Consider the following 26,890-nt stretch of genomic DNA (forward strand, 5'->3'; position numbering starts at 1 on the left):
CAATCATGTCCCCCCTCAGGTGCCTTTTCTCTAAAGAGCCTCAAACGCTGTAGCCTTTCCTCATAAGGGAGATGCCCCAAACCAAGTCATTATTTGAGTCGTTCTCTTCTGCACTTTTTCCAGTTCCACTATGTCTTTTTTGTGGTGCGGGGGCCAGAAATGTATGCAATAGTCCAGGTGCGGCCTTACCAGTGTTTTCTACAGTGGCATTATATTGGCTGTTTTATTTTCAGTCCTCTTTTTAATGATCCCTAGCATGGAATTGGCCTTCTTCACTACCACCGCACACTGGGTTGACACTTTCATCGAGCTGTCCACCAGCATACCAAGATCTCTTTCCTGATCCATCATGGACAGCTCAGAACCCATTAGCTGATGACTAAAGTTTTGATTTTTTTGCCCCAATGTGCATTACGTTACATTTTCTTATATTGAATCACATTTACCATCTTGCCACCCATTTTCCCAGTTTGGAGAGATCCTTCTGAAGCTCTTCAAAATCCCTTCTGGTCTTCACCACCCAGAAAAGTTTTGTGTCATCTGCAAACTTGGCTACCTCACTGCTTATCCCTGTTTCCAGGTCATTTATGAACAGGTTGAAAAGCACCAGTCCCAGGACAGATCCCTGGGGCACACTGCTCTTCACCTCTCTTCATTGTGAAAATTGTCCATTGACTCTCTCTTTCCTGGTTCTCAACCAATTCTCAATCCATAAGAGGACCTGCCCTCTTATCCGCTGACTGTTGCATTTATTAAGATATAGCTCTATAACACTCATTTAAGTGGTATTTTGCCAGGAAATGTTTTGGCATTACAGTACATAAAGTTTGACTTAAATAACTACAGTGTTTCCCTGAAAATAAGACAGGGTCTTATATTAATTTTTGCTCCAAAAACGCATTAGGGCTTATTTTTAGGGGATGCTTTTTTAATGTACAATCTACGTTATTCAAATACAGTCATGCCATATTCTTCTGGTTATTGCACAATGGTGGAGGGCCAGCTTTCACTTAACTAGGGTTTATTTTTGGGGTAGGGATTATATTACGAGCATCCTGAAAAATCATACTAGGGCTTATTTTCAGGTTAGGTCTTATTTTTAGGGAAACAGGGTAAGTGGGCGATTAAAAAATGTTACCTAGTACAAAGAATGCAGGGAATGTGTGTTGAGCTATGATAGGAAAAAATGCTCTGCAAGTCATTACTGACATCAAAATCATGTTCCTTAGAAAGGTAGAAGAGCACTATTAAAGCCACGGGGTACAGAGAATATGGTGGGAAAAGTACAATGCCCCCAAGAGCGAAGAAGGCATGTAGCAGTTCTAATTGTAGCTTAGACTGGAAAACAAATGATTTATTAAAGTCACAAACTGACTAGGAGTACCCAGAATCAATATCAAGAATTTAGGACCTTGCTCCTTGTTGGAATATCTCTCCCAGAAATAACTTGCTCCTTTCAATCCATATTGCTAAAAGTGGCCACACCAAGGAAGGCCAAAAAGGCAATGACAAAAAGGCCTTTTCGGCCATGGCCCCAAGTCTCTGGATATGCCAGGCTGCTTCCCTCTTTATGTTCAGGGAATCGGTAAAAACAGAATTATTCAAAGTTGCCTCCAACAACTGATCCTCCAAGATGATGTGATTTTTTTAAAATTTTCCTTTCCTTTCTTTCTTTTGTATGAATGTTACAATTTACAGTCGTGTGTTGCCATACTGTTTGAATGTATGTTATTGTGTGATGAATTGTGGGGTTTAGGTTTAACCTGTAAACTGCCCAGAGTAATGCTTGCACTAATAAGGTGGAATATATTGAGCAGTGTGTTTTTTTGGTATGGAAAATGCCTTCATTTATTTTTTTAAAAAAACTGTCCCACTGTCATTTTTGTATGAGTTTCTGTGACTACCTATGCCATCAAAGAGTAATGCTCTATGCCAGAAGCAGTGCTAGGCTTAGGTGAAATCTCAGAGCACAAGAGGAACAGTAGTGGTGACTGACACCTTTTTTTCCTCATTTCTTAAAAGATAAAGCCACATCCTTTCAACTCTGATCTAGGGACATCCTGACATTTAAGGTACTGATGAGATCCAAGATGTCTCGTCAATATCACATGAGAACAGAATGTGTGCCTAGAGCACTTCCTATTTTTTTCTGCAATACACAAACATTCCACTTTAGCTAAACTCATATGAGAAGCAAACCCTTCCTGCAGATCTTGTGGCATCTTAAGCACTAGCAAATATTTAAGGCAACACAAAACTCCCTCCTGCTTTTGCTGGAAAAAAAATATGCCTCTACCCTTCTTATACAACATAGCAGGCCAGAATGGATGTCTATAATTCAAACCTTATTTTAGCCATAGATGCAGCCAGTGGCCTTGGAGAAATCACATAAAAAGGGCTCCCTGGAGATAGAAACTTGAAAAGTTTCATTTTTCAAGTTTACCCTGAACAAGCACTGGGTATCTTGCAGAAAATGCTAAGACTTAGACAGAAGAACAGGGATGGCGTGAGGAATAATAATATGTGGAATGTACATAGAGATCTATAGGTGTGAAATAGAAATGGGCACAAATTAAAAAATGAATTTGTTCAACAATTTCTAATTCATCAATTCATATTCATACAAATTAATGCCCCCAATGAACACAAATCAATGAATTTTTAGCAATTTTTGAGTTGTTTATTCATTTGGCTATCACACACACACACACACACACACACACACACACAGAGAGAGAGAGAGAGAGAGAGAGAGAGAGGCACCTAGAGTCACCAAAATTGCCAAGAGGTTTTCTCTGATTCTCCTCTACAATATCTCCAAGATTGGTAAAGACTGAGTTTCAGACATCCGAGTTATACAGTCACAATCTGGGTCCCCACAAGAAAATGCCCTTTAACAATTGGCTTGGGAAAATTCAATCTTCACCAAACCTGGAGAGATTCCAGAGAAGAATCATTAGAAGCTTCTCTGTGATTTTGGTGCCTCTAGGTGCCTGCTAGGGGACTTTCCTGGGGGGCAGGCTCCTTGTGGGTGCATAACTCAGATGTCTGAAAGCCAAACTTCACCAAACTTCTGGGCTTGTAGAGGCGAGTCGGGGAAAGCTTTTCTGCCAGTTTGGTGTCTCTGAGTGCTTGGGGGCTGTTTTACAGGGTTTTAAATTAAAAAACAAATTGGCAAATCGATTCATCAGAAAAACTGTAAATTCACAATTCATAAACCTTGATGAATCACGAACCAAAACTAATCACCATTATTCTAATTCGTGCCCATCTCTAGTGTGAAACCATTGTACAAACATCACCATATATGTAGGGTATGTGGAAGCATTTTTAAAACATCAGTGACGCAATAGCCATGTAACCTTAGATGGCTAATGAATGGAACTGAGGGGGTGCTAAACGAGTAGAGTAAGGCACCAGTCTTATGTAGACCACAATCCCCAAACATTTGTAATATTGTATATTGTAGTGGCAATCTAGAAAATACCTCTGACTGAAAATCAGTAGCTTCCCCAAGGCCACTGACTGTATTTCTGTCTGTTGGTGGCCCTGGGGAACTGCAGCCATCCTGCTTTATCAAGGACAAGTTAGGCCTATCAATGTTCCTTTTTCTGCCTTCTTTTTATAGCATAATACTGGGGGTGGGGAGGAGATGACAACTCATTCTTTCTCCATTCCCCACAGCACATAAGTGAAGGAAGATAGAATTTGGGCAGAGGAGGTGTTACCATTACCCGCATGCACTTCACTTCTCTGACATTTTGTGCTCTCGCTGCCAGCTTCCATGGAAGCATGAGTAAATTCTCTAAATAAGGAACATGAATATGGTTTGGAATAAGGGTTGAGTCATCTGAGCGAATCAAAATGAGACGGCACAGGTAACGGGGGACTTGACGGCAGCATCCCATTTTGTTTTATGCCTGCATTTTTAAAATAATGGAGCCATTCTGCTATGGCTCTTTCAGCTTACCAAGAATATACTTAGCTATTCATAATGTATTAGAAGTATGAGATAAATTCCATTTTCCATTACCAGTAATGATGTGGTTGTCTGCCTTGTCTGCAGCCTGATGTACGCACAAAATGAGCAGATACTTCGCAATAGCTGCTATAAATTGGCTCCCTGGACACAATTTTCACCATGTGTCATGATCAGGAGAGTTTGCAGTGTACAAAAAACACATGTTTTAGATCAGGGGTGGGTGAAGTGCAGCCCTCCAGACGTCATTTGTGTTGATCAGATCCTAATAGCCCTAATCAATACAGCCAGTGCTAAGGAATGCTTGGAGTTTGTAGTTCAGCTATGTCTGCACTGCTGCACTTTACTCACCTCCCTTTTAAATCCACCTGTTTGCCAAAATAACATTTTTCATGTGAATATCTAGTTTTCTGTTTCCAAAGGCACTGGGCTATTTATTTTTCTATTTTAAAAAAATCAGCTGCAGTGTGTTAATTACTTCATTAAAAGAGTTCATTGCTTTTCCGCCCATGTTTTGCTGTGTTAGATGCTCTCAAAAAGTACACGACTTGTTCCAGGAGAGCTTTTCTACTGCCATCTCCCATGAGTTTGCACGGCTGAGCAAGCTAGGTCTTGTGAGCTCTAGCTGGACCATATTACACTGGCTTTCTGCCCATGAGAGCCCTAAAAGTGATGCAAACTATAAAAATCATTCTTTAAAGATAGATTAAAAGACCATGTTGAGAAATCAAGCAATGCAAAATATAAACATTGTTAAGTAACAACTATAAAAGTCATCTTTAGCCCCAATTTCACATGCCAACAAGCACAGAGAATAATTTTCAGGGCTGTTCTTTCATTTGAGCATCTTTAAACTGCAAGCCTATACTGATCTCAGGGAAACCTCAAAGAATTCCATAGGACTTATTTTTGTGCACTGCAAGTGATCTTTGGTATAGTATATATTTAAATGTCTCAAACGTGACTATGCATCATGTGACCAGGGAAAAAAAAAGCAATGAAATGGGGAGATAACTAGAGAACATTCCCCTCATGTGATCAGGGTCTCAGAGAAAGAAGAACGGGTAAAATTGCTTGAAACAGAAGATTAGGCACTGGCATCCTATGGTTGAGATCCACAGACATTCCCCTCGCCCATTGTCCTGGTGACCTTTTTTATATACACCAATGAGCCAGAAGCTTACTTTGAAAAATTTCCTAAGTTCCTGTCCACTTCCTGGCAGTCTATCTCTTTCTTCTCCCACTCCTTTTAGCAATTTCTCTAAGTCATCTCAGGCAAACATGTGGCTCAAAGAACAAAAAAAAACAAAAACGTAATAAATGCTCTTCCCAATTGTGTGGAGTAATCAGAACTGCCAGAAGCCCACTTGATGACTGCCAAAGCAGGCAGAACACGCTGTCTTCTTTCTTCACTAGGACTCCCCCCCCCCCCTGGCAAGTTGTTGAAGCATATCCCTCTGCACACGCTCTGCTGAAGACCAGAACACCAGCTGCTCTTCATGACTGGATTTCATAAGCTGAACCATGTCAACTCTTGAGTGCTCCGTAGCACAGTCACTTTTTACCTCCCACCTGGGGCTGCCATTGTTTACTTAACAGCAGAGTAGCTAACAACGTGCTCTGCATAGTCTATTAAGCCATTACAGGAAGTGCCTGGCACTTTTCTCATTTGAAACACACTATGTGTCACAAGGGATTGGAGAAGTCAGCCCACAACTTGCAAGTGTGTTGCTTCACACAGAGTGCAGGTTTATACCATATATAAAATGGAGTTGATGTGAGCTGAAGGGCTAATATGAATAAATAAAAGCCACTGCGCAGAAGCAGACATTGTGGGAAATGCATGTCTATTGGTAAGATGAAAAGAGAATTGCTTGTGTTGCTCGGTAGTCATACTAGATGATGTGAACATGTAGCAATGGGTGATGGTTATTTTACATGCATTGGCTGTTAAGTGTGCATACGTCCCAGGAACAGAACATTCATACTCACCAGGCAACAGGTGAATGACCATGAAGGTGGTTATTCACCAATGAGAAGGGGAGAGACTGCCCAACAAAGAAGAATTAAAGTGAATGAATAAAGACCAAGGAATCATAAAGCACAGAGGGTGCAGAAAGTTAAAATGCATAATGAGAAACAGAAAGTACAGACGTTGGGAGACTAACATGCAAAATCTTGAGTTGGCTGCTGTCCCCCGTAATGATATAATAGCAAATATGTCTAATGGATATTTATTAAGCCCATGCTTTATGCCACATACATTAACCACAACATTTGTTTTATACCATCTAAGCCTGATGAACAGTTCAGTTAGAACTTGGAAGCTTGCCTTATTTGTAAATTTTCAGCAAGTCCATTAAGGTACTGGATCACTACAATTAGCTGGAACTGTGTATCATTATGAACAGCTTCTCAAAGCAAAATAGCCTAAAGGTAAATGTTGCCCTAGATATTTAGTCCAGTCATGTCCAACTCTAGGGTGCGGTGCTCATCTCCAAGCCATACAGCGAGCGTTTTTGTCCAAAGACAGTTTCCGTGGTTACGTGGCCAGCACGACTAGACACGGAACACCGTTACCTTCCCACCGAGGTGGTACCTATTTATCTACTCACATTTACATGTTTTCAAACTGCTAGGTCGGCAGGAGCTGGGACAAGCAACGGGAGCTCCCTCCATCACGTGGATTCAGTCTTACGACTGCTTGGTCTTCTGATCTTGCAGCACAGAGACTTCTGCGGTTTAACCCGCAGCGCCACCATGTCCCACAAAATAGCCTAGGAGTCCTAAAAAGAGGTGAGGACTCATAGGGAGGAGAGGAGGACTGCAATTTCAAATATAATAAATGGACATCCATGTGGGAGAATGCAAGAGGAGGGGTCCTACCCCTCAAATCCTAACAGTATTCATTATGTTACTATATACAGACACATTGTGCTGCTGTACCACACTCACATGCCACTATATAGCAGCTCACCACCTCCTCTAGCTAGAAAAATTCCCGCAGACACTTCTGAATACAGTAAATCCATCCATTTTCAAGCTTTCTGTTTATTTAGTGATGAATTACTTAGGATCCAGCAGATAAAATTGGGTCATTATGTCAAAGATTAAATAGTAGAACACAAGTGGAGCACTAAGAGGCAAACTTCATAATTCACATTTCAAGATTCTGAACCTTCATACAAAACCATGCAGTTCTGTTTACACTTGCCACTTTTGTCTCTGCTTTAATAGCTGGCATATAGGGCAAGTCCCAGACCATGTGCAGGAACTTCCAAAGTAAACCTAATTCTGTTCTCAAAAGGTATGTAAATTGAGCATATTTGCATAGTTAAATCACAGAATAATCTGATAACAGCTTCACCTATCTACTATCTTGCTGAGAGCCATGACCAGCTGTCTTTAAATATCCTGTACCCCACTGGAATTTAACCAACTAAAAATAAATTAGCCTTTGTCATGTAAAGACCTGCAGTAATCTGGGATTTGACAGGATGCAGAAATCGTGTTTTTTTTTTGCAGGTACTGTAGATACATTCAGATAGCAAAACAATAGATGGAGCTACACAGCTGAGAGATAGAAACTGGAGAATCTGAAAGAAAGGCTCAGACTATGATATGGTATGTATACTGGTTCCTGAATCTTCACAAGAAATTAACTAGAGTTTTTAGCCTACTGTTTGGTTTGCTGCAGGAATGGGCTGGTCCGCTCGTAAAGGCAGTCAGTGATCAGATGTCTTTGTTGGAGATGCCCAGGCTGCTCCTCCTCCCCGAGCTGTCCTATGTGTACTTTTCTGAGTCCCTGCACTTTTTTTGGTGCAGGTAGCATTGTTCTGGTTTGGACTGGTTCCAGCTCACGTGATTGCTCTGTTTCTTGGCTGAGGGGCAGGGAAAGTGATTCCCCCCCCCCCCCCGTATAAAGGACTATGGATGTGCTGCATCAATTATGGTTTTTTTTTTCCTTTGCCTCGTCTCAAACAGCCAGTTGATACACCACTCAGTCAAATCCATAACAGCAGATTCAGCTGCAAGTAATTTCTCGAGTGGCCCTTAAAGAGAAGGTAAAGAGCAGATAGTCCATATACAGTTTTTTAAAAATCACAAAATCACCTCCCCTGCCCCTCTAGCCAAGCAGAGGAAGGGATTAATTTGTCAATGTCCTGAAGTGGCTTATTTACTAAACCATTTCCTTATCTTGGAAGGTATGATTTCTGTGTGAACCATCAGGCATGATTAGATCACTCTAATCAAGCCTGACTGTTCCAAAGCTGCCCACACTAGCTCCCAACTGCTACTGTAGCCACACTCTGACACCCTGGAAAGAAAACCATTAAAAAGTGGTGATTGTCAGCTGTGCATAGCTGTCTATCTATATTTACAATTTGGCAAGCATAAGACTTGGAACTTTTTGATGCAATCAATTCAAATTAAAGCCCTCTCAATTCACATGGAACATCTAGAGGAGAGCTTTCTGGGATGTTTGCCTTATCATAATGCATTCTGCTCTATCAAACTTTGCTCAGTTAAATCACTCTTAGGACTACTGCATGTTTGATATCAGGAAACACTTCAAAATATCAAGGCAAAGCAAAAAACAAAAGCAAAATGTGCTACTTATATACTGCACTATCGCACTTAAAGCACTCTCTGGGTGGTTTACAGTTTAATTATGCAGGCTACACATTATCCCTCCTCCCAATTTATTTATTTATTTATTTATTTATTTGTTTGTTTGTTTGTTTGTTTTATTTTATTTTATTTATATCCCGCCTATCTGGTCGGTTAAGACCACTCTAGGCGGCTGGTTACTCAATTATCAACCTTGATAGGATGGAAGTCTGAAGGGCTAGGCTACAATCCTGTGTCCAGTTCTCTGGAATAAATATTATTGAGATTAATTGTGATTGGGTTCTTGTTTCAAATTTAGCAGTTCCTCTTCCTTAACACAATTAATCACAGGATATCTTTAACAGAACCTTTACTATCTTCAGGAGGGGAAGGGTGTACAATACTTCTGTAGGTCCAACGGGATTGTTTAACATAGGTAAACCAGTCTACAACATAGATACTGTAATCCCATCTGGGTTGTCTTCTTCTTCTACGCGGTGACATACCAAACTTTTCTCAATCATTCGGCTTTCTCAAAGGGGCGCTCCTCACCACGCATATGGCCCCATGGCCTGGGTGACGCGACCATTCTCCTTCACGTGGAGTCTCTCCAGGGGGAATAGGTTCTGGACGCACCACCTTCCTCCAACGACCTTTCCCCCTCGGTTAAACATAGACCGTCCATTCTAACAGGTCTAACTCTCCTAGTTGCACCTCAATGCCCGTCGCTCCATGCTCACAGGGGGTCCTGCTGCCCCTATTACTATCCCTCTCTTCTCTCATGGGGAATGAGAATACATAGGGTCCTTCTCCCTTGTCAGGTTGTTCTCTCTCCTTCTCACCCTCTTCTTCTCTCGGCTCTCATCACTCTTCTGACCCCCAACTCTTCTTCTTTCCCGCCTTTTCATCCCACTCTGTCGTAATTAAGAATCCTTCAATTATTGGCTGCTCTCCTCCCTCCTTTTCCTTAACCTGTCCTCCCTCTAAAGATATCCTCTGTACCCCCATGGATAGGGTATTTAACTGACATGATAGAGGGGACGGCTCACTTCCCAGAACGACTGCTTTAATTGGTTCCTCTTCACATCAATGCACTTTACTTCTGCCTAGAAATGTATCAGATTGTGCTGGTAACTGCCAAGCAGAGTTCCAGATAGATAAGGCAAGGAACTATACTGTGTGAAGTTTGCTATATGCACCCTGGCCAAGAGGTGATCACTTGACCAGGAGGACAATAGAAGAATGGCCAGCTATTGTTGTTCTAAAAGAAGTTCCAAACATTACATAAAATTCTGCACAAAGCAAGCTTGACATAAGGCCATGTTCCTGTACTTTACTCAGGGCTTGTCAAGAGGGAGCATTTATTTTAGTAAAAGTACCCCCTTCATTACTGATGGTTGAGATGATGACAGGCTTGATCTGATTCATGCCTTCTGTGCTCTTTTGTTCTTCCTGAACAAGGTGGCTTAGTTTGTTCTGAGGTTTGTTCTGGGGGTAGGGGCATGGGGATTAGCACTTCCTACAGATAATTCATTTCAGCATCAAAACTCTGTATTGGAAATTTTTAATTAGCAATTTAAAAAAGCACACTCTTTTATGATTTCATCAAAAGAAATAACAAAGCTCCATAAGAGAAAAAGGATTTTTAGCTAGGGCTTCCAATATCACCCAAAGACAGATGGTTTCCAGATATATGGCTCTTTAAAATTCAGTGTAGACACAAATTCTGGTGATTCCTGTGACCAACCAGGACTGACTGGGGGTGAGGGCAGAACTCTTGCCCCCTCTGGTCAAGCCCTCAGTTAGAAATGCAAGAGGATGATCTGGACTATTGTGTTGTGAAATACTTTATAAATTACTTTGAATCTTGAAGGTTTAGATCAAAGATAGTTGATTTAGTAAAAAATTTAGTAAACTTTAGTTTTAAATGGTTATATATTTTAACTAACTACTGAAAAGCTTTAAAAAATTACATTTAAATTGGAGGATATGTTTTTACTAAGAAAGTTTAAATTGCTAGTTAAGTTTGTTGGATGCCTGCACTAAAAGCCTTAAACCTTAGAACAGTGGTTCCCAACCTTGGGTAGCTCAGGTTTTCTTGGACTTCAACTCCAGGAAACCCATCTGGTGGTGAAGACTTTTGGAAATTGCAATCCAAGAAACCTGGGTTACACAAGGTTGGAAACAACTGCCTTAAAACAAATTTACACAAAAAAAGTAGGAATATCCCATCTAACTTAAAATCCATCATCTCCTCTTATTTTTCAGATTTATTTATTTATTTATTTATTTATTTATTTATTTATTTATTTATTTATTTATTTATTTATTTATTTATTTATTTATTTATTTATTTATTTATTTATATCCCGCCCATCTGGTCTGGTCACCAATAGGATTCCAGTTAAGATTTTTTTTAAATATGCTTTTTAAATGATAGTTTTGTAACAGCAATAATGGGACTCTAGGGGGGAAATGCTGATCTGAAAATTAAAAGCATTTATGTGAAATGTGAAACTGAAGTTTAAAAAATAATCCAATAGGTAGTGCAATCCAAATAAGATGTACCAAATGTAGTGGGCTCGGAATGGGCAGAAATCTCTCGTGCCAACACAAATGCCGTTGCCATGAGCAGAATTCTCTTTCGGTCAGCTGATCTCAGATTTGCTAGAACAACTGACCTTACCAGCACAACTGCTATGCTGGCTGAGGTAGTCTAGCAGAAGAGCCAAAAAGGGATTTAAGAAGGAAAAGACTGGGGTAATGTCAGATCCAAACACTTCTCAGTTCAGGCTCACAGTCACTCTGCCAGCAAAAGTTAGGCCATGCTCAGAGTAATCTAAAGCGGGGGTCCCCAACCCCTGGTCTGCAGCCGGGTGCCACACACACACATGCACAGTGGGCTTGTTGCACTTGCGGAGGGGCGTGCCAAACTCGCGCTCACAATGAGTGAGCGTGCCTTCTTGCAACCTTCAGGAAAAGAAAGGACGCAAGAGGCACACAAAGTTATTTACTGACAGTATTACAATCATTACATGTCTTAATGCCTTAGTGACTGAACTCTGTGCAATTCAGATTTGCAGTATGTATTGGCAGGGTGTAGAAATTTAGCAGCTTAGAAACCTCTAACTACACAGCAAAAAGGTTCAGAGATCTACAGAGCAGAATTAACTTCAAGTCTCCCCACAGCTGTTGTTGTTGTTTAGTCGTTAAGTCATATCCAGCTCTTCATGACCCCATGGACCAGAGCAGGTCAGACCCTCCTGTCTTCCACTGCCTCTCGGAGTTGGGTCAAATTCATGTTGGTAGCTTTGATGACACTGTCCAACCATCTCGTTCTCTGTCATCCCCTTCTCCTCTTGCCCTCACAATTTCCCAACATCAGGGTCTTTTCCAGGGAGTCTTCTCTTCTCATGAGATGGCCAAAGTATTGGAGTCTCAGCTTCAGGATCTGTCCTTCCAGTGAGCACTCAGGGTTGATTTCCTTCAAACACAGTAGACCACAGTAGATGGTCTCCCCACAGTAGACTATCTTTTATCAATTAGTTATCCTCCACCAGCACTTACCATCTCAATAACTCACTCACACTGGTAAGAGAAAAGAATAACATGTTCCACTTACTCACAGTTCTTCATAGATCAGAAACAAACTGCATTCTGTAGAAAAATATTAATTGGGCATATGAACAGAGCTTAACTAATTAACTAACTTCATGACTGACTCACTGCATGGTTACACTCTGACTGACTATAGATGACTCATTACATTGCTAACTAACAGAACACTTCTGACTGACTTCTGACAGAAAAAAGAATGGGGAAAAGGAGCATTGAGTGGAGAGGCGAGACTCTCTTCAGATCTGAGGCGGAGAGGAAACAATTGCCACTGGTAGACAAATTGACATTCACCCCAGTCCAGAAAGATCCTTCTCAGCCAAAAACCTTTTAAAAGGCAACATACAAGGGTTCAGTAATTCGAACAGTATGCCCATGTGGAGAATTAGATACTTCCAGGTTTTCTTTGAACATCCTTAAAAGCATCAGTATGAGAGAAATAGCTACATAAGATTGAATCCTGCAAAAAGACTTAATGAACAACAGAGTTCCAATCACATATGGCTTGTTAACACTCAAATAAAAAAGAGAAAGGATTTTTTAAAAAAATGTTACAAAGAAACAGTAACAATCAGAAGTTTTCCAATTAGTCCTGACACTTGATAAAGTCTAAAAAAATACTTTCAGCAACTCATGCATTAAAGCCAAGCTTCACTCTTCAGCAAGCATATCAAACAAGAGCATAGGTCACCCTCTGGATATTTGGAAAACACATTTAGAAGGGAGACACAACAGACGTGGGCTAAATAATTATTTTGATCTCTGGAGATTCAAGATGGAGACTGTGGGAGGAAGAGAAGCATCCAGCCAATAAGGGGGAGAGTAGGCGTTACCTTGGGTGACCTAATATTCCTTAACCATCCTCTAATAATGACCCAACCAGGTGGACCAGAAGTGAGAGCAGGAGAAATCTTCTAAGGGGTTCCTTTGAGAAATGATTAACAAAACAAAGAAATTCCAAAATCCATATTGAAATAAAACCTTTTAAAATAAAAACAATTATTAGCTGTCAAGTCAATTCTGATTAATGGTGACCCTCCTAGGGTTTTCAAATACTCAGAAGTGGTTTCTCTGTCCCTTGTTCTGGTGGCCATCTAGGACCATGCAGATTGCCCTCCCCTCCCCCAAAAAACAGCATACATATTAGATTGTCACCAAGATCATGGAGACAGGGGTCCTTGTGCAGAAATGGGGGGGGTGGAGTAAGACTGAAACGGGTTTGGCAATGCCAGTCCTACCATTTGGCAAAATAAGGCACCTAAGGTGACAGATGGTGGTGGGTACAACAAAAAAGTATCTCATGACAAACAGGGATAAATCTGTCTAGGTATTATTCATCTGTTAATAGCTGAGAGAAAACACACACACACACACACACACACACACACACACACACACACACACACACACACACACACACACACACACACACACACACACACACACACACACACACACACACACACACACACAGAGCAAGTGGCTGAAATTTGGAAACATTATTTACAACTGTTCAGGTGGCAATGCTCTGGGATGCCCAGCTTGTAAATCTTCCAACAAAATGTGATTCTGGGAAACTAACAAGTCTCATCCTGGTGCTTGAGGCTTAAAGCCATTTAATTCTTGAACCGACTTGCTCTCTGTTTTATATTTTTCCTCAATACGTACAGGCAGGTAGCAAGGCAACAGAAATACCACTTTGCCTTAAAGCAGCATGGGAGAGTGAAGAACATATTTGTTACAAATGCATCTCAATGTGGAATGTGAGAAAAAAGTAAACCTACTGCATTTGGGTTTTCAGGTGCATGGGTACATTGAGGAGGTACATTGAGGTACCTCAATGTATCTGCTGGCAGGTACATTGAGGATTCTTCCAGCAGCAGAAGGAATCAATTGCCTTCTGGTTAATTAATACCATGAGTCTCAATCCCTAAGTATGTATGGATTTTGTACAGAATTTATACCAGCTCAAAATAGTTACAAGCATCCATCATACAACTTGTTGGAGCTGCTACTGCTTCCCCCTCCTCCATGCCTGAGGTAGGACATTACGTCACTATCTTGACTTCGGATGTGGCAGCTCTACATAATGAGTTTGTATCACATCAAAACTAGTCTCCATGGCCCTTCAGCTAATACATTTTTCTTGTTCTCCCATGTCTTTTCCAATTTATTTTCCATTGAATGGCCAGTTGTAGCAATCTTAACTTTTCATCTTTCATTATAGAACAAGTATTATTGCTTCCTATCTTCCATGTATTTTATTTATTTATTTGTCTTTATCCATTCTCCTTAGTATTTCTTCACTGGTCATTCTCTTGATCTAGGAATTTTTTGCTAATTAACAAATATGTGATCATTGGTATTTTCCAACAAACATCCTCCATTCAAACAGAAACCAAGGGAAGGGAATCTAATGAGGATTGATAGCGTGGCGGGAGAAGGATTTTTAACCTTTTGCTGTTGCCATGTTTCAACCAAGTCTCCATAGGTTAGATCAGATCAAGCAACCATGAAATATTGTGCATATAGGAAATTACTGGGGTTTTACAGTAATGTTACAGTAGTTTGAGACTGAGCTTGTGTCTGTATAAAATGGAATATGCACCTCTTTCCATTTCAATCAGGATTTGGAAGCAGAAAGATAAAGCAAAGGTCACTTACACTTTCTCCCTCTGTGAAAAGTGCAAAGAGGCCCCATCAAAGCAGTCAAGCCGGTAACAACAGAATGGCCTACAGATCACTGCAAAAATTATTGAGTCCCTCCAGGAAGGCATGGTTCCCCCTGCCCTCAAGGAGACACTCATTAGGCCAATTCAAAAGAAATCTAATTTGGCAGCAGACAAAATTGTTAATTATAGGCCCGTCACCAATGTTTGTTTCTTGAGTAAAGTGGTCAAGAGGGTGGTGGCCAATCAGCTCCAGGCACTCCTGGAGGAAACTGATGCCCTTGATCCATTCCAGTCAGGCTTCAGGCCACGGCATGGTACGGAAACAGCACTGGCCGCCCTGCAGGATGACCTCCTGAGGGAGGCCGACAGGGGCAATATGTCCTCCTTGGTCCTCCTTGATATCTCAGTGGCCTTTGATACCATCGACCACGGTATCCTCCTGGGGCAGCTCTCCAAGCTGGGGATCGGTGGCCTCGCATTAGTGTGGCTCCGTTCCTTCTTGGGGGACCATCCCCAGAGAGTGCAGCTTGGTGAGATGACTTCCACCCCATGGATCCTAAATTGTGGAGTTCCGCAGGGGTTGACCATCTTGCCAATGCTATTTAATATTTATATGAGGCCATTGGGTTAGATCATCTGGAGCTGTGGGGCTCTACCTCTCCTTTTCTCCAACTGCAGTGGATGCTGCTCTGTCCCTTGAACACTGCTTGGGGACTGTTCTGGGGTGTATGAGGGCAAATGGACTGATGTTGAATCCGGACAAGATGGAAATCTTGCGCGTGGTTGGCCCTGGTGTCAGCAGATTGGGAAACTCCCATTCTTATGGGGGAGTGACTCCTCCCACAAAGAATGAAGTTTGCAGCTTGGGCATCTGTCTGGACTCGGATCTCACCATGGAAATCCAGGTGACATCTGTGGTCCTGGCAGCTCATTTCCAGCTTTGGAGGATTGCCCAGCTGTGTCCCTATCTAGATGCAAGAGGACTCATGACTTTGATTCATGCACTCGTAATCTCAAGAATAGACTAGTGCAGTGCTCTCTCCGTGGGCTACCCTTGAGGTTTATGCAGAGAATTCAACTGGTCCACAATTCGGCAGCCAGATTAATAACTGGGGTGAAGAAATTTCAGCACATCTCCCCCATTTTGGCTGCCCTTCATTGGCTACCAGTTTGTTTCCACATTGACTTCAAGATTATGATAATAACATTCACAGCTCTAAACAGTTTAGGACCTCGGTACCTAGCAGAACGCCTGCTTCCAGTCAGATCTGTCCATGATACCCGTTCTTCACAGGCAGGGTGGTTGAGGGCCTTGACCCCAGAGGAGATCCAGAGAGAAAGAACAAGAAACTGGGCCTTCTCGGTGGTTGTCCGCCACCTGTGGAACAACCTGTCCATGGAGATCCGCCTGGCACCCTCTCTGGATGGGTTTAAATGAGTATTGAAGACTTGGCTCTTCTGCCAGGCTCTCCTGATTATTAAGTTTTTTATATCTCATCTTCCCTTTCATCATCCTTTTTATCATCTTCATAGCCATCTGTTTTAATTTATCCTATTAGTTATGGTATCTGTCAAATGTTTGTATTTTCTTATTTTTATCATGTTTTGATATTGTGTTGTTTGTCTTGTTGTTAGCCACCCAGAGTGGCCTAGTTGCCAGATGGTGCAGGATATAAATCCAATAAACAAACAAACACATCATTTCGAAGTCAAAGTGTTTCAGTTCTAGCAGTGTTGATTATCACCAACCACTAATCTTTGCAGTTTCTTGTATCCACAAAATGCATCAGTTCTGGATCATGCAATGGTTGGTTGATTTGATACAAGAGAACAACCAAAGTCTTATACAATGTGTAGGTAACTCAGACTGACATAGTACGGACCAGACAGACTAATAGGTCTAACTAAGAGCAGTACTTAAATTATGCAGGGAAAAATCAGGGGAGCTCTTAGTGAAAGTTATGGACCTTACTACAACTCCATCCTGCCTTCACTGTCACCCCTTCCCACAATATTCCAGAGAGTCTCCTAACCCTCCACAATAGATTTTATAAGGCTAGATAGACTAGGGGATGTATGGGGAAGAAGCCTTAATAAAGACGGTCTCCTCTCCTGTTCCATCAGTGGAAATGCTACACTGTATGAAAAGGCAAAAGGAGCAGTTCCGTCGATGGAACCAACACAGTACATAGTTATTGCTGAACAGACACAGAAATGTCCTATGCTCAGAACAGCTTTTGAAAGCCAGACATGTGTTGTATGAATCAGTGATGATGAGCAGATCTGAAAATTTCAGCAGACTATGTTTAAAGACAAGCGTTTGGGGCTTGTACTTATACAACTATAGAGAATAAACCTTCCTCCTCTTCTTCCTTTTTCCTCCCTTCTCTCTAGATTTCATCAGCACAGAGGCTTGTCAAACATTTTTCAATGGCACCACATTGAAAATGATTCACCCCTGAGATTTTAGAGGAGACACACACTGCTACTGTACATCTCTGGGCAGGACATGAGGATTGGGAACTATTAATAAAAATCCTCTGGATTTCCAACTGCCACTGGTTGGTCGATTTACAGTTCTCATCAGCAAAGACGCCCACAGTACCTGGAAGTGTGCCTCAGCTTCCCAGGGAGAATTTACTGACTTTCCACCAATCCCGCCTCCACCTCCCATCCTGCATAATGTCTTGTGATAATTCTTTTCCCAGACACAGTTCATAAACAAACCTCATGTTGCCTGAGATGTCTTCTACTGAAATTCTGTACAAGGAAGTGGTGTAGAGTTCTACCAGACCTCCAACATGATTCCAGCCTCCTTCCCACAAGCTTTACTGCAACGACTCTGTCATTATGCAGCATCAACAATCTTTTGCAGAGTCTAACCATCTCCTCCTAGGTCCTTTGATGAAAGATGACAGGAAGGGGCAGAAGGAAAATATCAACTTCAGATCACTAGTTAGTGTGTCACATCCATGTTCAGATGGCTATTAGCTCTCTCTTCCACATCTGGAGTGGTTTTTTTAAACTTGTAGTTTAACATGTCTGGTACAGTACAAACATATTCTTTGCAGCTGTATCATTATTCTCTTGAAGATAAAGGATATTCAGTCTCAAACCAGGGGATCAGAGAATGCTGAGCATGCTTAAAGATAATTACCAGGCACAGTTTTCAAAGGGGACCCTGTTTCAGTGGCCGTCCATGTCTCATGCAAATGTGCTAAACTAGTGGGAAAATGGAACAAACATGAATATAAGCCTACGTGGTCTCAGACCTCTTATGTCTAAACCACCCCACTTCCTGCATTCCCTTTTACTTAATTGTTTTTTCCTAATTGTGGTTCTTGTGATGTAATCTTATTGCTGTATTTCATTCACATACAGAAGCACACATCTAACATTTATCTTCTCTCCCATCTTCTGTGCCACCACCATTTTCTGTTTTATAACTCCATTACTGATACATGGGGGGATGGGGAGAATGAAACATAATTGTTTGTCAAAGAGATGGCAAAATCATTCAAGGATTATTGTATAAACAGTTTTACATTTTATGGATAGCCCCTGGAGTCTGCCCCTGTTGTCCTGATGCTAAACACACTTGCTAGGACATAAGAGAGGGGAATGGAGAGGTGATGGCAATATTTGAATAACTCGAATGAAGTCCATGAAAACCTCTGCCAAATAATCCTTGCTTTTAAGATGCCACAAGACTCTTTTGGTTTTATTGCAAGCAATCATTTCTGGAGAGAAAGAAATCTAAGGTAATAGAATGAACCTGTATATCATAAATATATGTTGTTGCTTTTTAATAGGAAGGAAAGAAGGATGCTGCAGCTATTAGTTCTGGAGTGCCAACCATGATTATGATTGATTGGGTCGTGAACATTATTCATTCATCACCGCTTAAAAGAAACCATTGTTTGACCCATCATCAAATGTCCCCAGTTAGCGTCAGACAATCTTAAGAATTTCCATCCAATCGCTAACATACCAGTCCTGGGCAAGGTTATCAAGAGGGTGGTAGTGAATCAGCTGCAGTCATACCTGGAGGAGCAGGATTGCTTGACCCATTCCAGTCTGGACTCAGGCCGCAACGGGGTACTGAGACAACATTGGTCACACTGCAGGATAACCTTTTAAAGGAGGCTGACAGGAGCAGATGCACCCTGTTGGTACTCCTAGATTTCTCTGAAGCTTTTGATACCACCGACCACAGTATCCTCCTGGACAGGCTCTCAGAGTTTGGGATTGGGGGCTTAGCACTGAGCTGGCTCAGATTCTTCCTTGAGGACTGTGTCCAGAGAGTTCAGCTAGAGGAGGAGGTGTCGACACCTTGGACCCTTTGGTGTGGCATTCCTCAGGGATTGGTACTATTCCCAATGCTGTTTAATATCTATGTTAAGCCTTTGGGGGAGATTATCAGGATCTCTCCATTACTACCTCTGCAGTGGATGCTGTCCAGCTGCTGGAGCATTGCCTAGTTGCATTACTGGAATGGACCCCTCCTTATGGACTTTTAGGAAGCAATTACATTGCTTTTCAGGGAGGCTTTCCACACCAACCCCAGCTGACCACCTCCTCCCCCTCTTTTTTTCTTTTCCCTCTTCTTCTTCTCTCCCCTCTCTTCCTCCATGCACTCTGGAATTGGTGCCATCTTTTTTTGTTTAGGGTTATTGCTATTGGTTTTAATATTTCTATTTTATTTTTGTTTTCTAGTTGATGAGTTAAATAAATGTCGTGTCACTGCCACCAGTTGATTACATCAACATTGTTTATTCTTAATGATAAGAGGTCCAAGCAATGTGTTATTTTAAAAAGAACCAAATATAAGTTGTTTATTATTACAGGCGATGAAGGTACAGTTGATGTTGTTAACACTTAACAAATCATCCTATTTCATACACCCTCAACCGGCAACCCTCTTTCTCCTCCCCAACTCCATATTCTCTGGGTAGAGTGGGCGGCATATAAATTAAATAAATAAATAAATATTCCCAAATCATCCTTTTCTCTCCCCCTCCTGCAGAGACTCTTATATCTGGTGACTCCACCTCTCCAGCACTCTCATTGGTACATGCAGATAGCTCATTAATATTAATATTCATGACCTGGGCAGACACCACATTAAGCACATGGGCCATGCTCTAATCTGGATTGAGATAACTAGGCAAGGAAATGTTTAGACTCGCCCTTCCCCAACAGCTGCTATTATTGATAACTGGGGGGGGAGGGTTAAACATTGTTCAGTCCTTTTTAAAAAAGAACGTTGGAGACTGAGTCTAGGATTCTTCTGTCCTGTGCAATTGAGCTCCTTCCCACACTATCTACTCGACTTCATGCTGAGTTTGCATGAAGAAGTTTGGTCTCAACTCTCCTCAAGTCATCATGACCTGGGCTGGATGACCTGGGCTGGTTGTTGTCCCTTGGCCCTATTGATTTCACTGTATTACTATGAGGATAACATGGCAGAACCTCATAAATGGCACTGTGTTCTCTTTGGTATTAAATATGTTGCTGTTATTATGAGCTGTCAAGTCGTCCTCAACATGACTTATGGCGACCTCACGAATGAGCAATCTCCAGAGTGTCCTGTCCTCAACAGCCCTGCTCAGCTCTTGCAAACTCAAGCCTGTGGCTTCCTTTAGGCCAGGGAATGAATTCATCTCATATTTGGTCTTCCTCTTTTCTTATTGCCTTTAACCTTTTCCAACATTACTGTCCTTTCCAGAGAATCCTATATTCTTTTGATGTAGAACAACCTACCTCAGTTTCAACATTTTTGCCTCCAGAGATAGTTCAGACTTGATTTGACAGCTTTCACACCCAAACATGGTGACTGGAAATATGACAGTGTGAATGATCTTGGTGACACATCTTTATGATAGTTTCTAGTTCCTTCATTGCTACCCTTCCTAGTCTCAGTCTTCTTCTGATTTCTTGGTTGCAGTCTCCATTTCAATTGATGGTTAAAATCTCTGACTATGCCAATTATTTCATTGTTAACATTAAAGTTGTGTAGTTCTTCTGCATTCATGATTTATTAAATATAATAAATAAAATGTGCTTCAGTCTACATAATATAACAGGTTATGTATGTTTGATTAAAACATTTATAGGCCAACTCTATATATTCTCTGGGCAGCTTCTCTTACTGGTGAAGTTTTGCTATCACAACAGGAATGTGACTCACACAGCTCTCATTTTGCTTTTAATTATATATTCTATCATAATAATATTATGCCCCCCCTTCTTGTGTTGTTCAAAGTATAGTGAATGGTATATGATCCAGAAACCTTACCGAAGCCAAGCAGATCCAAATATATCCAGTTTGAACCTTCAAATATACATAGGTACGTATGTATATAGAGTGAGCCTCATAAATCAAAGCTGGAGAACATTTTTCAATCCAAAGACTGAATTCCATTTCAGATAAGTTTGTGATGAGTGGATGAAATCCAAGGCAAAGGGTTCAGATAAAAACTATTTTAACCTACACTATTTTCATGCCAGTATGTACTGTATGCCTTAGCAGAGGCGTTTCAACCTTTATAATAAGAATAAGGTGGCGGCGGCGGGGATGTCCTATGAAACAATTAAATAATGGTGTCATTAGGAACATGGTATGGGGAACTTCAGAAAACTGAATCAGAGCTTCAGCAGGCCAGAGCATGAAATTCTGTACCTGTTATATATCTAGCAGAGAAAAAAAATATTGCAATATAATTTTAGCAGAAAAATTAATATATGGCAGTGACAATATTTGTGCATGGAATAAATATCCTGCTACTGCTGCTACAACTAGCTAACATATAATCACCTTAGATATTGTGTATTACAAAGGCGGAAGAAGTCCAAATAGTTAGGTGAAGACTTTTGAAGCCAAACTTGACCATATACTATTTTATTCTTTTAAACTGAACAAGGGCACAGAGAGTTCCATGTACTCACCTGTTAAATAAACAAAGCTAATCTCTAGAATGAAAGGAAAAGAATCTTTGATATGATGTTATAAGCTCTTTTTGGCCCATTGTGGGGAGAGGCAGTACCTCAATAGCAGTGCACTCATATATCTTTAGTTAAAGACATTAGGTAGCAGGTGGCTTCTATATGAGATCCTGGGAAGCTGTTGCTAATTGGCTTAGGCAGTACTGGGCTAAATGGATAAACAGTTCCACTGTACTTGGTATTAAGAGACAGTCCTGTTCCATGTTGTAAAAAAGGGTGGAGACTGCCACTTGCTGAAGGACTAGCACTACCTCTTATACATATCTTTCGACACAAGGCATGGTGAACCAGTGGCTCTCCAACTGTTGTTAAACTTCATCTCCCAATGAAGAGGACTGCAATTCAACAATATCTGAAGGGCCAAAAACTCTCTGTTCCTGACGTACTCTGAGATTCTGTGACTCTCCAGATTATAGCTAACAACTGGCTATGATGGATGGGAGCTTTAAGTTCAGTAACATCTAAAACAGCACAGGTTCCTCCATTCCATGGTAGATCTTGGCAAATCCAAGTAAAGTATGAATAAAAATTTACCAGTGCAAGGCTTTCAGAAAGAATGGGAAACAATAACTCTTGTACTGACCTATACTAAAACAAAGCAGCGTAAAGCTCAGAAAGCAAGATTTTATTGGGAAGCTTTTCTAATAGCAAACCATAAGTAGGAATGCCACACACTCCTCTACCTTCTCATATGAGAAGCCTGTGCCAAGCAAAAACAAAATCAACACATGATTTCCCTCTTCCTGAAATGTGATAATGGGAGAGCTTCAAATAATTAATCTCCCACTTGGCATACAAGTTCTTAAAGTCATAAGAGCCTACAGAATTCTAAAATGCCTGCCAACAGCAAATCTTTTTTTTTAAAGGTCACACGTATGTGGCTTAAACAGTGCTTACTTAATTAAAGATTTTTAATGGGCTTGCTGCTTTCTTCTGGGCATTGTACATGTGTTTAAGTATTACAACCACCTGGAGGTTTGGGGACTGGGTGAGATTAAAATATAAAGAAATATATATATGTTCCCAGCATAAACTGTTTCTTCAGGTATTATTAATTACTACTGCAATTTTTAAAGAGTGTAAAGAGCACCTTGTGATGTAGGAATGCTGATAATAAAGAGAAATAATTGGCCAGTATCTACAGTTCACACTCGAGAGGCAGGAACCAAGCAATTACATTCTGAACAAATGTGTGTTAATAGGATAAGGGGAAATTGGAAAAATTCTATTATACATACAAATTGATTTTTATAATAATTACATTTCTTACACAAGATACTGTAAGACTGAAAGTCCTATTTGCTCTTGAAAATTTTATTCCCCAGTTGGTACATGTTGTACCTGAAACTATAATTTACAGACACTAGAAATAACAATTACCTCATTATCTTTTGGGATTATTATCTGACTTTTATAGCACTTCGCATGTTATCTTTTCAGTATACTACTTCCAAGCAGTCAGCTTCAGTTTCTCATTGGCCAAACAAGAAAATTTGAGTCCTCTAAAGATTGACAAATGTGGTATTTTACAATATCTTCTATCTATATCTATTCTCCATTGACATGCCATATATCCAGCTATTATCTAAGGTCCTCAACCTTTTTGACACCACAGACCGGTTGGGAGAGGAGGGGGTACATGTGCGGGGAAGGCGGGGCATCCCCTACGCTCAAGATCACGCACAAAGGGGCAGGGGGCACTTGCATAGGCATGCTCACACAAATGTGCAAAGGGGCAGGGGGCGCTCGTGCAGGACCAGACTGGCCATGGAATGGCACCAGGCCGCAGACTGGGGGTTGGGAACTCCTGATCTAAACCACTGTCAAACGTGTCATCTGCATCATTCGTTAAGTAATCAGAGCTCAGGAAAACTGCATTTTTAAAGGACAAATACCAGAATCCCTAAGATGACATGGGTGAATCTAGTAGTTGTTTAGAACTTTGCTACAGCTACTTCCTGGCTGCTCTTCCAACCAACACCTTATTAGCTCATTCTCTCCACAGACCCTTTGATTTAATAGACTCAATACTCATGAGTATTCCATGGAAGCACCCTAGCTAGGTCAGGCTCATGTCACGAACATACCAAGTGGTTGCAGTCTATGGTCAGTAAGGTTTCAAACGCTAGTCATACTATACAACACTGTGAGGCAACTCTCTCAGGCAGCAGATTTTGGTGTTATGAAAGGGAAGGAAACTATTGAATTTGATGCTTCTTTATTTCACTGCCAGGGAAAGTGAAAGAGAGTAGGGTATTATTGTTTTTTTTTTCCTTAAATACCAAAATAATATGACTGGGTTTATCTATTCTATACCTTTACGTAAAGAAATGATGTGTGTTACTATTTGGTACTTTCCTCTGGTGAACCTTGAAAGTGGCTAAACACTCTGCTCCCCCCCACTTTGGGGGGGGGGCTTTTTGTGGATTTTAACTAATGTTGAATCTGTTATTCAACATCATGAGTCATCTCTCTATGCCACCGGTACTTCCAGATGGAGGCCTACTACTATTACACTCAAAAATACATTTATTTTATCTATTTATTTAAATTATTTTTACTCTACCTTTCTCCTTTAAAAAGATCCAATGTGGCTCACATCATTAAAAGACAATATTTAAAGGCTAAAAACGGTAAGTATACAAATATTTGAAAAAGAAGCAAACAAATATATTAAAAATGGTAAACAAAAGCAACACCAAAAATACATTCAAAAACAACAGGGCACAACAATCCATTAAAAAACCTTTTCAGGCAGCCAGTCACTAAAGAAGTCTGCCTGAAAAGTATTTGTCTGCCTGTGGAAGAACAGAAAAGGTGGGGCCAGCTGGCTTCCCACGGGGGGGGGGGAGTTTCAGAGTCTGTGAACAGTCCCTTGTCCCCACCAAACATACCTGTGAAGGTGGTGGGACCAAGAGAAGGGCTTCCCCAATTATCTTAACACCCAGCCAAGTTCATAAAGGGCGATGTGGTCTTTTAGATAGCTTGGACTCAAACTGTTTAGGGATTTATAGGTTAAAACTGGCACTTTGAATTTTGCCCAGAAATGGTTCTGCAGCCAGTGGAGCAGCTGTAATAAGGTGGTTATATGATCCTTCTTATCAGTCCCAGTTAACAGTTTGGCTGCAGTGTTCTGGAGCTGCTGAAGTTTCCAAACTCTCTTCAAAGGCAGCCTCATGTAGTGTGTGTTACACTAATCCAACCAGGATGTAACTTAGGCAGCTGTCACTGTGACCAGATCAGACCTCTCCAGAAACTGGCACAACTGGTGTGCTAATTTTAACTGTTCAAATGCACTCTTGTTGACAACCAAAACTTGGGCATCCAGGCTCAGAAATGAACCCAGGCGCACCCCCAAGCTGCCCGCCTGAGCTTTCAGAGGAAGTGTAACCCTATCCAGCACAGGCTGCATCCCTATTCATTGCTCTGCCTTTCAACTGACCACGAGCACCTCCGTCTTGTCAAGTCCATTACGGAGACCAGACACTGATCCAGGGCTGAAACAGCTTTCTTGGACTGAGATGGAAAAGAGAAGAACCTGGGTGTCACCTGCATACTGCTGAGACCAAAACTGCTGCTACCGTATGGCACCTCCCTCTCTCACGCCGCGCAAACGCCCTCTACCTGCTTGCCAACAGCAACAAACGCACAGTAATAACTTGCTCACCTTTGATGATTCCGAAAATCTGCCGATTACGCTGGGAAGCATTCCTACTATAAGCTAAATGACACTTTTTGAAAGCGGACACGTACGAAACGTATCATGTAACTAGTTATTTTGTCTTAATATATTTATTTTTGAACTTTTTTTGCAAATATAGGAGATAGGAACTGTTCCACAGGAACTGTTTAATTCATGAAACAATGAAGGGATGCGGTGGTTGTTCCTGTCCTCTGAAGACGGCGGCCACAGAGACTGGCGAAACGTTAGGAAGAACAACCTTCAGAACATGGCCAAAGAGCCCGAAAAACCTACAACCATCAGATCCCAGCCATGAAAGCCTTCGAGAATACAATGAAGGGATGGCTCCCCCGCCACCTCTGCTTCCCCCCTCAAGGCCCACAAGATTTTTTTTCCTACACCTGGAATCCTTGGGAAGCCAGCAAGCTTGCTGGCATTTCCCTCTTACGTACGGATGACGCTGTTTTAGCTACGAAAGCTCCCCACTCGAGGAATTATTTCAAAATGGTGCCCAGCGCCCTCTCGAGGTGCCTCCCCCCTTAATTCTCCAGCCTCTTTATTACCCACAGGCATCTACGGCTCTCCGTTCGCTCCTTCCTATTGGCTGCGCTTGCCTTGGCGCCCAACTCTGTTAATGTCGGACTGAACCAAATTCTTACAAGAGGGGGGAGGGAGAATGCCTTTTAGTCCATAATGTGTGCTTTTTAAAAATGTGGGCTAATGCTATCTCAACAATGTGGAAAAGAACGCTCGGCTTCTGCTGTGTCTCCTTGAGGTTCTAGGTTTTCTGCGCCTTCCCCATCTCAGTTGCTCAGTGGTATGTTCCGCGGCGAACTGGAACCCTGTGGGGGGGGGGGAGAAGAGGCTTTGCAGCCATTTTGTGTGTGGTCGGGAGTGGGTGGGCGCCGTGCTGTGAAGAGGAGCTGCCGCCACCATGTATATCAAACAGGTATACGGGGGCTGGGCGGTGTATCTTCTTTGTTGTGGGGGAGCGACTTTTTCCAAGGGGGGGGAGAAGGTTCGTTCTTCGTTGGGAGGGGGGGGGTCAAGCGTCTGGGCTGGGGGCCGGAAGGGAAGAAGGGGCAACCTCGTTTCGCTTTCCCGTAAGGAGTGGTGGGTCAAGAAGAGGTGGCGCGTCTGCGTGGATGGGTGGCTTTTGTGGCGCTGAGGGTGAGGATGGCACCGTCGGTCTTCGGAGGGTCTCTCTCTCTCCACGGTATGGCCGGGCCTGTTCCAGGGGGTGCAGCTGCTCCTGCCTCGGCTGTGTCTCCTGCTGCTCTGAGTGGGGCCAGGGGCCCGTAGAAGTGGCGCCTCTTGCTCAGTTTC

The 26,890-nt window shown here is 41.8% G+C and overlaps 1 protein-coding gene across 1 annotated transcript in view; it reads left to right on the plus strand.

The window, feature by feature from the left end:
* Positions 1–26,890, plus strand: part of SMC3 (structural maintenance of chromosomes 3) — a 77,152-nt gene continuing 50,262 nt past the window's right edge. The window contains exon 1 of the mRNA XM_020779829.3: positions 1–26,513. Coding sequence (XP_020635488.1) covers positions 26,499–26,513 — 15 coding nt within the window. The 5' untranslated portion in view covers positions 1–26,498. The remainder of the gene's footprint in view (positions 26,514–26,890) is intronic.

Source organism: Pogona vitticeps, chromosome 3, assembly GCF_051106095.1.
Source record: "Pogona vitticeps strain Pit_001003342236 chromosome 3, PviZW2.1, whole genome shotgun sequence".
Classification (NCBI taxonomy): domain Eukaryota; kingdom Metazoa; phylum Chordata; class Lepidosauria; order Squamata; family Agamidae; genus Pogona; species Pogona vitticeps.